The following is a 13,748-nucleotide window of genomic DNA, read 5'->3' as shown; positions in this document are numbered from 1 at the left end:
ATTTGAACGCAATCAAACGTCTTGGAAAGAAAATATATTAATAAAGAGGACATGAAAATGTTAAACTTACTTCACATTTTTCTCTCCTGTTGGTCACCTGTTCCAGCGCCAGAAAGCTGCGGTGAAGCTGTTCTTACTTCCCTATAAGAGCCTCGAAGTGTACCCCAAATACATATTCAAGCCTGGACTGATAAAGCAAAAACGACTATTTCCACTTCGAGCAGCGAGGCAGTGAAAATAAGTTGCTCCATCTTTTATAAATGCCCCACAAAAACTTAATTATCGCTAGGTAAGTTACTGTGGACCGTCCTTCTGTCGATGACTGACAGCCGGGTAAATTGAAGTAGATTTGACGGGGATGAACAAACGTGTTGATGAGCGTTTACAATGACGAAACTACAAATTTGAATGTTTTAACCTTGATTATTTACATTGCTGTTTCTAGAGTATATAGCACTTACTGGACTAATATTTTCCTGAAAGACAGAGCCGTGTTTCTATGTTGCTCAGTACTCCCCTCTGTCTGTCGGTTGTTTGGTTTCGCCCAAACTTGGTTCAGATTTGAGTTCGTAGTCTCTGCTATCTGGGATCGCTCTATTGGAGGAGAAGGACTGCCTGTCCCCTCTCTGCCTTTGCTGTCAATGGCTTTCGGAACATATTTTATTTGAATGTCTGGGACTTTTAAGTAACCAATAATGGATATTCTATGGATATTATGGACCTTACCGGCCGTAATAGCTATTGAAGGTAAGCTAGTGTTTTCATCCCAACGCGTAAAGCCGCATCATCTTACCGGCTTCGAGTTTGAAGCAAAGCGCGTGATTTCACGATTTAATTTTCGGACTAAATTTCCATCCTCCTGCCTTCATATGTGTAAATTTTAGTAGTATTGCATTTCTAGTACTTAATTCTAGCAAAGACAGAGTCGGTTCATGCAGAGGGATGGCCGTGGGGCATAAAACATATGTTCCCGCATCTCGCAGGTGCGCTGCGGATGTTATCAAGCGCTAATAGCCTTAATAAAGAGAGGAAACATACAGCCTTTTGTGTTGCACAGGTAGCTCCAGCAGAATATAAAACATGAGATCCCATTCAGGTAAGGCGCATCCGTTTTGTCCGTGGAGGTGTGTCACTGTTAGTTGTCCAACAGTTGGTGACAAAAGCGTAACAAACAAAACAAACGACAAACAAGGACTTCTGCTTAAATTATTTATTTGTTTGTTTTTTAGGCTGCCGGAAAACAATTACAAACATAAGCATTGAACATCCTGTTGTCAGACTCACAAAAGGGCTCTGCCTGGTCACTATGCAGTCATTTGTACGCAAAGCCTGGCTAAGCAGGAAAGGGTAAGAGTCATCGTGGCTCAGCGCATAATGAAACAGGTTGAATGGTGAAAATAATCCCCGTAATGTGTGTTTACTGTTGTATGTGAGTGATGCTCCAAAGTAAGGTTTCCCCACATATTATGCAGCATAATATACAAGTGCTGCAGCAGAGAAAGACTGTATTAATGTTAGATTCTTTAAACTTAAATAAAAATAAGCAGACCTAAACATCAGGAAACCATGTTTCCTTTTAATTTAAGAATTCCAGTCTTGATTTAAATTGTAATTTTCAGTTGTTTTTGATTTGATGGATTCAGGTTGCTTTGTGACAGGTTAGGAGACTCAGCACTGAAGAATGGAAAGCCCAGTTATTTATTCAGTCTATTTTGAGGATGCTCTCAGGGAACAAATGCATCTTCCTCCTCTGGTCAGTTTAACTAAACCTCATAATTACAGGTGGCGAAAAGAAACTATTTGGAAAGTCAGCTGAATGTTAGAGCAGGATGAAACAACAAGAAAAAGAAAAACATGGAAAAATATTCACATCACTTGTGCATATGTAACAGGATGCCAGATATGTGCAGAAAGTTTGGAGGACGTGCCAGGTTCACTGTAGGACTGGCACAGACTTTGACAGATGTCATGCGTATTTATGCAGACTACTACTGACTGTTCCAGTTTATGGTTTCAATGTAGTTAACATATCCAAGACCTAAAAAAGAGAGATCTCAACAGCTTACATTACATTTCCTATTGGCAGGTTGAACATTTGTTAGCTTTAATTTAATTTTTATTTGATTTTTTTTTTTTTTTTCAATTTAAGGTTTCATCAACCTTGTTACTTAGGTAAGTTAGAGATGCAGTGCACTCAGCATTACAAAAATACTGGAAATGATGTGCAACCCGTATTTCATACAATACATACATTGCATTTTTGTTTTTACTTATATATATTTTTTTCTCTTATGAACAATATAAAAACGCTTAGATATGTTCACATTAAAACTGTGCAGATTAAAACTTCATGTCCCAAATTCATTTTTAATAATATATTTATAATATATATATATAAATTTACCAGATAGTTATTTTATGTAGACTATATTCAATAAAACAATTTACTGTAAAACTAAATACTGTATTTATGTACGTAATTTTAGGTTTGCTTTTGTTCAATGACTTATTATGAGTGCTTGATTGCTTTCATAATGCTTATTTATTGTTTGATTTTTATCTGCTCTATTCTGTCGATGAGTGAGGGGTAACACAGGATATGACAAATGCCAAAAATAACATCAAATTCACACTACAGAGTGTTCCACTTCCTCTTGTCTTCTCATTTTCTCTAAAAAACAAACATGTCCATGGATACTGTTTCTCTACTTGTAAAATTTAATGTGAAAAATATGTGAAAGTAGACAGCGTGTATTGCCTCAAAAAGCAGTTTGCACGTCCTTCAAACAGCCATTGCTGTGCAATTATGCGATTTCCCCAAGAATGATGCTGTTAATATTTCTTGATAGTACTTACGGTAAATACAACATTCATGTTGCAAGTACCGTTTGGGACTGTGGTACTTCAGTTTTGATGTGGAAACCAGCTAGTCGCATCACAAGCCGAAGCAGCCCCCCCTTCACCGCCACCCTCCATTTTATCCCTTGAATCACCCTAGCTGACTGTCCAATGAAGTTGCAAGAATGGTTTACGTAGGTAAAATAAAGAGTTGAAAAAGAGGTCACTGCAGCTCTAATCCCAAAAAAAAAAAAAAAAAAAGAGCCCCATCCCAGCATGCAACAGAAGAAATCCCTCCAGTGGACCATTTTGACCGGGACACAATTTTTATTTTTTATTTTTTTTCAGTAAACGGGGAAAAACATGTCAAATGCATTTATTTCTCAATAGTCCATGTTGTTTATTTATTGTCTGCTATGTTACACTGTCCCGTGTAATTTCAATATGTGTTGATCGCTAAATCACGTTGTTTTAGTTGGTTTTTTTGTTTTTTTTAAAAAGAAATATTTAAAATAAAAAGAAATATATAAAATGAATTGATGAATGAAATTATAGCGTCTTCTACAGCTTCTACAGCTGAATGCGTAAACATGAAAATACTATTTGTTGTACAGAGAATCAAAGAATCAGGCAAGGGTCACGTTGGCAAGGATTAAAACTGGGGCTGAACTCCAGGCAACCAAATGTGTACCAAGTGATTATTTTGCGAAAAGTATACTGCAAACGATGTTAAAGCTATCGTATCATCTTTTTTCCCCCTCAGCGTCTCATCTCTATTCGCTATGTACTCCCCCGGCTTCAGTTAGTATCACCATGTTAGACAACTACAAATGGCATTCATTCATCAGCTGCAATCAGCCAGTTTTCAAAGGCATTTAATTCACCGCGTGGAATGTGAAACAACTCTAAATTGTTTATTTGTGTTAATGTAAGCTGATGCCATGTCTTATTGGTTTAGTTAACAAGAACAGACGGGCTCTTTTCGGAAATTAATGGACATACTACTGCCTAGGAAATTAGCCTAGCTATGCCAAACATGTCTATGAAAACAGTGTGGATTTATCTCTTCATTAGTTTGGCCATTCATTGTCATCAGTGTTCAGTTGACAGCCACACTAACAACGATGGCGCTCATCTAATTCTGCTGAGTGGAAATTCTCATATTCATACTGAGCCATAAAATTCGAGTCGCCTGTTTTGTTTGTAGGAGATGAAATTTACAAGACAGATAATTTGGCTTTTCCGTTTGGCCCTTTCTGTTGTGGTATTACAGTTTGTGCAGTGCAGCTAGGAGGATTGGTGTTGCTGTGATGCAATAACAACCCCATCTAGACATGTATGCGTGGTGTTCGTGAAGTTAGTTGGAGAATAGATCACACTGATATAACTTTTTTCCTCCTGTTTTTCTTTGAAATATATAAAGGGACAGAAACCACAGTAGAGGATGCTGACGTGGGGCAGAATGACATCACAGCATGGAGTCTTCAAAGAATGTCTTACAGATTTGATTGCATTTCAATATGCACTGGATTCCTTCAGTGCTCTATTGAACACTGGAAGACTCAGTTGAATGTTGGCAAATAGTGGCAAAGTTGATGTTTGAAATGGTTTCCCTTTTTAAATAATTATGCAAGAATGTACTTTTCTGTGTATTACATTTGGATTTTCTATCAGTACCATTTTTCTTCCACAAAATAGGATGACCTGACTCTTCGGGACAGAGTATGACTCTTAATGTTTAGAAAATCCTGCCAAGTTTGCTTAAAAAATGCTTTCATATGTAAATTAAGTGGCTGTTTCTGACCGGAATTATTTTGTAAGGAATCGATGTGTGAGTGTAACATGGAAGCATTATGTCTTGTGGAAGAGTAACAAAAGACTGACGGAGGCGGGTTCTGAAATGGGATTAGATAAAGGTAAAATGAGCGACCGTATACAATCCAGTGTTTTCTCAGTCCACCCAGTGAGCAGATGCAGGGAGCTGGCCTGCACGCCAACCGGCACAGTAGGCTTTCACAAAGAATCTGTCTCTATTCAAGCCTTAATCCATGCTGCCGAGGGCCCAGGCATTGTCACTTTGCATGCAAAATTTCAATTAGTGCTGGTACCAGTTGTTTCACTTGAAGCAGGGTGTCACATTTCAGAGACATCTATGGCTACCTTTAGGGTGAGATTATGGAAGTATTATTACTGATTTGCTTGAGAAATTTTTGTAGTCCTTGCAAAAGGTTACAGTCACTGCAGTGAGCTGCTGTATGTATCAAACCTAGACTTTGGTCACATTTCTGCAAGATTGAATATACGGAAATCAGTACAGAAACATCTAAAAGTTAAGCAGAAAACCTCCAAACAAGGTTTTTTTTGTTTTGTAAGCTTTTGTTCCAGTTGGCTTTGCAAGCAAAATAGTTGTATGTTGTTCCTGGCTTTAGCTTGTTTTAACCAGTTTAACTTCGAATTCAGTTCAGTGCATGATGGGCTGTTTGAAAGTGTTTCCATGCTTTTGGCTGTTCAGCTCTACTTCTGTGGTTTACTATCTGAAGCCAACTCTTCATTCCTTCTAGTCAATACACATTTTGTCCTCTAGAGGTGATGGTAAACTGACATTTTAGTATTTCATGTGTAAACTGACATGAATTAAAATTAATGGTGCATCCATGATACCACATGCGTGGACTTGGAAAGACTTTTCAAATCTGGGGTACTTTCAGTTCTTGACAACAATACACTTCACTGAAACAGGAAGGTGTAAAGAACGACATGTTTGCCAAACATCTTATTTGTTTACTTTATATGCTCAGAGTATTTTATATCTTATTCTCTATTGCAAAGCACTTTGTGAATTTTGTTCTTGAGAAGTGGTATACAAATAAACTGTACTTAATTTCTGACTTGCTTATACATGATGTATGTGAACAAAAATAATGCTAACTCCTCCTCAAAAAATGTATTTGACAAGCACTATACGTATTATATATATATAGATAGATAGATAGAGAGATAGATATATATATATAGAGAGATATATAGAGATATCTATATATCAGCTGCTTATACAATGAGTCTCTTATCCTGTGGACAAGGTCCAATTCTCCTGTTATGGACTGTAGCTAGCACTGGTAGCGTTTGTTCTGCTCTTCAGGCTCGGTGAACTCGGCAAAGCAGCACATAAAGCAGTTCTACACCATTGCCAACTGCAGTCCAAGATGGTGAAGTACCTCTGACTGCATGACAAGATCCTGTCTGGGGATACTGAGGACTGTGGGAAGGAGTGGATCTAGCTTTCAAAATAAAAAAAAAAGGGTATTGTCGTTGTACTCTTTGACAGATTTAAACAAAAAAAAAAAAAAACTAGGTAGCATCCCTGAAAAATCTATGTGTGGGGAAATGCACATGAAAGCACTGCAGAGTTAATAGAGGAAGTCTTCTTCCTTTAACATACTGGGTAGTACTACATTATACATTAAAAACACAATATGACCTACTTAAGAAAACCCTCACTAGCCGAGCACAAAAGTGTTCTGAGTCTCGCTGCACAAATTCCACATACTGCACCGAGTGACTTTACTTACCGCAGAGGTGTAAATGGTATGCTTGAGGTACTCCTTAGGTAAGTCAATAATTTTTATGAACCTGCTGTTTAACAGGCTCTGTATCCAAAACTATCAGGTCCGTTACACTTTTCATATATTTTGAAAAGGAACAGATATCACTTTGTTCTAAATCAGGTCAGACTAGTTTGAGAAGAACAGATATTACTGCTTTTCGATGGTATCTGATAATGGAAATATTTTCAGAGTCAACAGGTGTTTCTAGTTTTTCAGTGTGCTACCCAGCGCGGCCAGTGCTCAACAACTGGAGGGAATTCATTTAAAACTGAATATTTCGCACGCATTTCTCTTTAGCCGTTAGACAATCACAGGAAAAATGAAAAGGTACCAACAAATTCCACATCAGTGAGTTCATATTTACAGACACTTTTATGATTTAAAATGCCCATAACTCTTAGATTAACAATTATTTATTTGCTGTGAGGAAGTTCATCTGTTTGTGCATACATTGTGGTGTTATACATTTATTATTAGATAGAATTTTTATTGCGAACATGCAAATATAACTGAAATAACAAGAGAAAAAACAAAACTTAAAAATCATCAAGTTTTCATGTATATGTCTATGTCTACAGAATATGTGTGTGCTTGAAAATATATTATAAATAGATGCTGGACCTTGAACTAGAAATTTGGATTGATCTGGTTTAATATCTTGCTGTAATCAGTAGAAGAACATTTGAGTACTTGACGCATTTAGGTTGCAGTAAGCATTATCAAATGATCCTTAACATTAATAGAACATAAATGCATGAAATACGGACAGCTGTTTGTTAACAGCAAGTGTCTGTGTGTGTGCATATCGTACATCTGTCATGTATATTCCCTAATCAAGTTTGCAGACACATGCCATAAATTAATTTAGCAACTCTAACTCTTTATTAAATGAGTCATTTGTGGGCATGCTTCAGACCGTGCGACAAAGACTCCATATAGTATTTTATTGCTTAACTGGAAGAGACTTTTTTTGGATAGTTGTGGAAGAAACTTGCTTTACCTCTCTGTAACCTTTCTGATATTTCACACAGGAATCTAGATCAAGGATGTTCTTATAGGCTGCTATCTTAATTAGCACATGTTAATTGGCAATGCGCAGTCTCTTGGTAAGTCATATTTATTAGGGAGCGCCTGATTCATCCCAACCCTTTGGGAATGGAAATCATTAGGGGACAGTGAAATGTGTTTCCAGACATTATTCATAATATGAACCGTGTAAGCACTCACAATCAAAATGGCTCTGCAACATGTAGACCTAATTTTCATTTTTTACACAAGTCTCAGCTATTATGTGGAATCAGTGAATTTTGTGTCTTTGTCACTCTATAATTCCTCATTTTATCCAAGCAGTGAAATCGCCGTTTATAACAGAATTTTCTTCAAAGCAAGAATAGAATTAATCAATGCAACCTCTGTTTATGTCACATCCCTAACGCGAACATGGAGTCATGCACGTTAACAATTCGGCACTTAAATTTTTTTTCACCCCAGCAAAGCCAACTACTGAGCTAGGATGAGAGTAGAAAGACAGAAGAAAGCAAAGGCGGAGGGAGAGTACCCTGAGAGAGGTCAGACCTCGTTTCAGAGACCCCCATCCACACACACCCCAGGTACTGTGACACTGCTTTTATGAGTGTGGCTGGAGAACACAAACCCACCGGATTAGTGTCTGTCTCTCAATGTCCCTGGGAGCAGAGCCCATTGGCCGAGACAAAGCGGGGCTGATTGCGTTGTCATCTGCATCACAAAGGGAAGCCTTTTTCACCTGAACCACTGCCTGTGTGTCATGCTATGCATCACTTCTATCGCGAATCTGGGCCCACGTGACATCTGCCTTTTTTTTTTCTATCTCTGCCTCCCCCTCCATTCTATCCTTTCTCTCTGCCCCACACCGTCTGTCCACCACAGTCCATATCAACAACAAGACCCCCTCCCCCATCTCTTCCCAGTAGAAGCCAGCGTTTTAGTCTGTACCAACCCTGCCGTTTTCTGGTTTTGCCGGTAGTTATGTGCTTAATGCAGTATGCAACAGCTCCTCTTGCTACAAAGACCCACTAACACATTTGTTGTCTATCTCCCACTGGGTCTGGCTGGCTAGCTGGATCTTAGATTGGTCAGCATGCATATATATGAAACCAAATCCCAGCTTCATAATATCAGACCTTAATGGGTCTAGCAGTCTCATTCAGACAGACACCCCAGCTGAGGTGCAGATGTGTTTTATCTGATTAGTGTGCTGGGAAAACAGGCTCTGTTCTTCTGTAACTGATGACCTGCCTTGCGTCGCTGACCTAACCGGCTCCAACAGCCACAACAGAAACAGATCAAGCTTCTGTTTTCAGTTCAACTTCTTAAGCCTGTGTACATAATAAGTACATGCCTAAGCCTTATTTTGACTTTTTTCAAAACAAGTATTTACATGTTTCATCACTATCAAATTACTTTTCAAAGTTACCATCTTCCTTTCATATTTTATGACCTGAATTGGCACTTTTTCTCCTGCAATAAACATATTTGGAAATGATATAAATAGAACAGAAATATCCCGAGCACAGGATTATGAGATAAATGCTTTTTAAAAACAAAAAAAACAAAAAACCTTTCTATTTAAGATGCTTTATGAATAAATTCAATAGTTTAAACTGGGTGTAACATCTGAAAAACAGATGGAGGGAAGGGAACCAAAATGACTTTTTGTGTCCTCAAATGTGATAGTTGGTTTTCTTTTCACAAGTAATTGCATTAGCTCAGAGAATAGGGAATTAACACAAGGCAATTAACTGATTTGGCCTTTGGCTGTGACTTGTCTGGTTTTAGAGAGCTGGAGTATTTTCATAGATTAATTTGGAAATTGCATTCAGTCAATTGCAGAAACCCTGGAACTGGATATAATTAATCAAAATAAATACATTTAACACTGACGAGTGGAGACAGACAGTATCCATTCTGGTAACATTTGGTTACCTTTGATAAAACTGAAGAAAATGAGCTTTCTGGGGGGGTGAGGGCTGTCAAAGGCACACATTATGACGACGGCACGGTAAATGCACTTCTTCGTGCTGAACTGCCTGTAGTCTAATTACAGAACTATGGTATGCCTGAATGGCTGTTTGTTAACAGTAAATTTATAATTATGATTTTAACTTTTAGCTGGAGACTATGATTATTTTGCAGTGGTACTATTGATGTCCACATACACCATATTTAATACAGTTAACCCTGTGACACTTAACATTACATGCTTATCTGAGTGGTGGGTAGTAAAAGAGGTCTGTTCACTTATCTGTGCAATTAAATCTTTCAACTCTCATAAGCACTAAATTCTGCAATTTTTGACTTAATGAAAATTGAATACTTTGAGAGCTGATATGGGCAGTTTTCATTTTATCAGGGTACACCTGCCTAGCAACAACTGTGTTTTGACAGATCCTACCAATCATTTAGTTTATACTGTTTGGGCTCTTTGTAAAATTCAACAAATTTTTGTCTTTTTCAAAACTGTAATTTAGCTTCATTTTTATTAATGAGATTTATGTTTCTAGCCCATTCTCAGCGGATCAAGAGGTCAAGATAATAAAAACACGAATTAATTTGCAGCAGATATCTAGCAACTGATTGGCAGAATATGTTTCTTTAAAAAAAATGTATTTCTATTATTCATTCTTTGAGCATCAGTGGTGAGTTTGTTGTCTGGAGTTAGCTGAAGGGCACAAATGATTTATGTGATATTATTGATGGTGATGTGTGTCTCCCTAGTGAAACAGAGCTCAACCCAGTTACAGCCATACAATAGATTTCAGGTTACTGTGGAGTGACACGTGGCCCACACAGTGAACATGGTTTTGCTGTTAGGCCTTTTCTTCAAACAATAGTGTAATTGGGACAGACGAAAGCTAGACTTTTTCCACTTGCTGGGGTTTTTTTTGTGTTTGTTTTGTTTTTGTTTTTTTTGTTGTTGTTTTTTGTTTTGCCTTGACCTCATGCCATCAGTCCAAAACCAACTACTTCTCCAAAATCAACAACCCAGACTCAGCAAAGATTAAACTCCTATGATTTTGTTTATGGAGTCTTATCAATTGACACTTCATTATAGTCAATTCATATTCAGCAAAGCCCATGATAAACGTTCCATTCGAGCAGAGAAGGCTTACCTGAATTTACATAATCACTTGTCTGAAATGGATCTAGTGGAGGGGAGCAATCAGCAGCATCTGCCTCACTCACACTTGTAAGAGCTCCTGTTATTGCAATACCATCTTCCCCCCTCTTCTTCCAGCTAACAATTCATTCTTATTATATGCTAATTTCAAACCTGTTAAAGATTTCCAGCAGGAAATACTATCTGCAAACCATATGGCCACAGTTCTGAAGAGCTGCCAAAGAAAGACCGATACATGTCTTTTGGGGTCAATAAAACCATGTCTGGATTCTCAATACAGCCATGAGGTAACGTGGCCTACCAAACGGGAGCCAGGTATACAAGGAGATGGTGAAATGATGACTGTTTTCCATGCCTTTCAGTGGCAGGAGCCCTTTGGGTACAAATCACAATGGATCATTTGGGAGGGCAGCTGGAATATCCATAGAGGATCTCAGGAGACCTACTGTGCCTGTGAAATCAATACAGAGGTCCAGCTGAGACCATTAAATGAAATGAATGTCACACGATAGGGTTAAATACATAGAATATTATTATTCATAGAGTCCAAATAGGTTTTTCATCTGCAAATAGTACAAGAAGGCACAGGCATCAATAAGGACACCTCATATATGCATTGCACAGTCCACCTTTTTCCACCTGTTTTCTAAGATACATAGAGATGCAGTGTGGTCACGTTACATAAATGTAGTATTTATTTTATGTAAAGTTGACTTTTATGTAGTTTCTCTAAAGATGAAATATAGCAGCAGATAACAGTTGTCAGCACTCAGGTAGCACTAGGGCTGCTCAATTAATCGAATTTTAATCACGATTCCGATTCTGGGCTTTCAACGATCATTAAAAATGACTGAGCCGATTATTAGCCCCTCCATCGTGCTTTACTATCGTGCTGCTCCATGTGGCAAATCGAGCCCACCTCTTTGCATTTCGAACACACATCACAACAATTAAGAGGACCCGAGGGAAGCTCGGAAAGCTAAGCAGAAGTTATTTAGAGAGGAGAGTGACTGCCGTTGGTTGAAAAGAGAGGTAAAAAAAAACTTCAATGGTGTGTAAACATTATGGGTTCGCGGAGTCAGACGTGGATCAAGTAGACCTAGTGTATAAACTTTGCTACAGTGTCATAGCTGCACCACAGAGCAACACTGCAAAGTTCACTAAACATAGATGTTTACATTTTTCATTTATTTTTTATATTGCAAACATTTGCACTGTTATCAGTATTTGCACACTATTTTATATTATTTTTTAAAGTCATTATTCAATACATTGTTATTGTTAACCCTTTACATCCCTGTAGAACCGGAACCGCGTAAGCTAGCGCAATAATTTGTTTTGCATATGAAACCGGAGGACTTGTCTTATGCCATCAGCTTGTCCTCGGTCACGGTTTCCTTCCACATAAAGCTTTGCAAAAACGGCATAAAAAGTGCTTGCAGGAACAAAAACATAATATTCCAGAAACGCGCTTTGCCGATCCGATCAGCTGTTCGTAACACTTCCCACATTGAAACAGACGTCAACTCGAACTATCGCATGTCCGCCATTTCCTGTCCGAAACCGGAAGTGATGTCATTTTCGTGGAAAATGTAGTTTTTTACTTGTAGGCCTTAAAAGCCTATACTGGTGTTTTTTATAAGTCATGTTTGACTCTATACTTTTCTGAATAGTTTCTGGGATGCTTAGAACTCGAATTGCACTGCTGGAAATATTTTATTTTGATGCACATGCTGTTTTCTTTGCAAATTTGCATCATAGGATTGTTTTTTGTTTTTCCTGCAGTATATAAAAATTGCTGTATCTCCAAAATAAAACTATGAAGACACTCAAAATAAATTTCCTGTGGTGGGAAACTATTTTTTGCAACTTTTTTGTATTTAAAGTTTTGAGGGATAAGCCTCTTAAATTTCCCCAAGTAGAAATATATGTAAAAACAAAAACGATTTTCAATTTTTTTGTAGTTTATTGCACTTTTTTGCAATTAATGTAATTACTATGGACTTAATGCAGACATATTATTAAAACATGGGCTATAACAGTTGTATTGATGTATATCAACTTGAAATGCTCCCAGAAATGGCACTACAGCATGTAAAAAAATATATATATATATAAGCTCTGGCGGACTTAGTTCTATGGTAGGTCTTAAAGGGTTAAATAAATATCGTCAAATAATCGAGATCTCAATTTCAGTGAAAATAATCGTGATTATCATTTTTGCCATAATCGAGCAGCCCTAGGTAGCACTGTCGTATAAACTCAAACCACCATCAGCTATGGGTTTGTCATTTTCTGTCTCTCCTTTAGCACACATCTCCTAATCTGGAATAAAACAGTTTCAAATATATGATGTAATTTCCCTGATTAAAATACTCTTGAAATATAAAACTGACCTTATTAATGTTTGTGATTAATCCATCAATTGCTGTTTAATAACACATACAGATGTAAATAAATATGGGTATTAAATACTTGTACTGAGAGGTTCTAATGTAGAGTGAATAGTTAGCAGTAAAGCTCCTAGCATGGTCTAAGTGTTTTTCCACTGCACTGCACAATAATGTATGTTGTTTACCTGGACCCCTGATGAAGCTGTATTGGTATGCACAGTGCATTTCTAATAACTAAACAACAGGAGCAACTCTGGCTCAGCAATGGAAGATATGTAATAGGAGGCAAAAGGAACTGTTTAGTTTGCATCACAACAGAGGCTGATTTCAGAAAGTAAAAATATGTGGGAGTTAAGATTCAGGTAGATGCTCCAGCAGAACACAAAGAGACTTATACTAACAGTCTCTCTGTCTCTAGCACACTTGAGTTGAGATGCCGGTGTCAGGCTTAAGAGGAGACCATTACAGTTGGTTGTGGTCAGACGTGATACTAAGCAGGACTCTGCAGTGTGGTTCAGCATGGGTAACACCGGCTGTGCGCCTGTACTAGAAATGTATGTTATCATGGATTGAGTTGGCAGGGAATGCTGAGAAAGCAACTTAGACTAATAGGAAACCCTCTTAAGTATTTATTCTTTCTTTTGCTATTGTTTGCCTAAGCCATTACCTTACTAATAATTTGTGTTGGAACTAATTCTGTTTTTCAGTTCATCTGTATGATGAGCAGTACCATCTGTGTTTAACCCATGTCTG

The 13,748-nt window shown here is 37.7% G+C and overlaps 1 protein-coding gene across 5 annotated transcripts in view; it reads left to right on the top strand.

Moving 5' to 3' along the window:
* Positions 1–597: 597 nt before the first annotated feature.
* ephb2b (eph receptor B2b) overlaps positions 598–13,748 on the top strand; it is a 125,323-nt gene continuing 112,172 nt past the window's right edge. For all 5 annotated transcript variants that reach the window (XM_085274839.1, XM_085274838.1, XM_085274836.1 and 2 more), the window contains exon 1: positions 598–747. In XM_085274839.1, coding sequence (XP_085130965.1) covers positions 696–747 — 52 coding nt within the window. In that variant the 5' untranslated portion in view covers positions 598–695. The remainder of the gene's footprint in view (positions 748–13,748) is intronic.

Source organism: Mchenga conophoros, linkage group LG5 (genome assembly GCF_057382185.1).
Source record: "Mchenga conophoros isolate Kocher_MC1m ecotype Shallow Benthic linkage group LG5, M_conophoros_male_GT1.1, whole genome shotgun sequence".
Classification (NCBI taxonomy): Eukaryota; Metazoa; Chordata; class Actinopteri; order Cichliformes; family Cichlidae; genus Mchenga; species Mchenga conophoros.
Note: the sequence above shows the minus strand (reverse complement) of the source record. Positions and strands in the feature narration are given on the sequence as shown.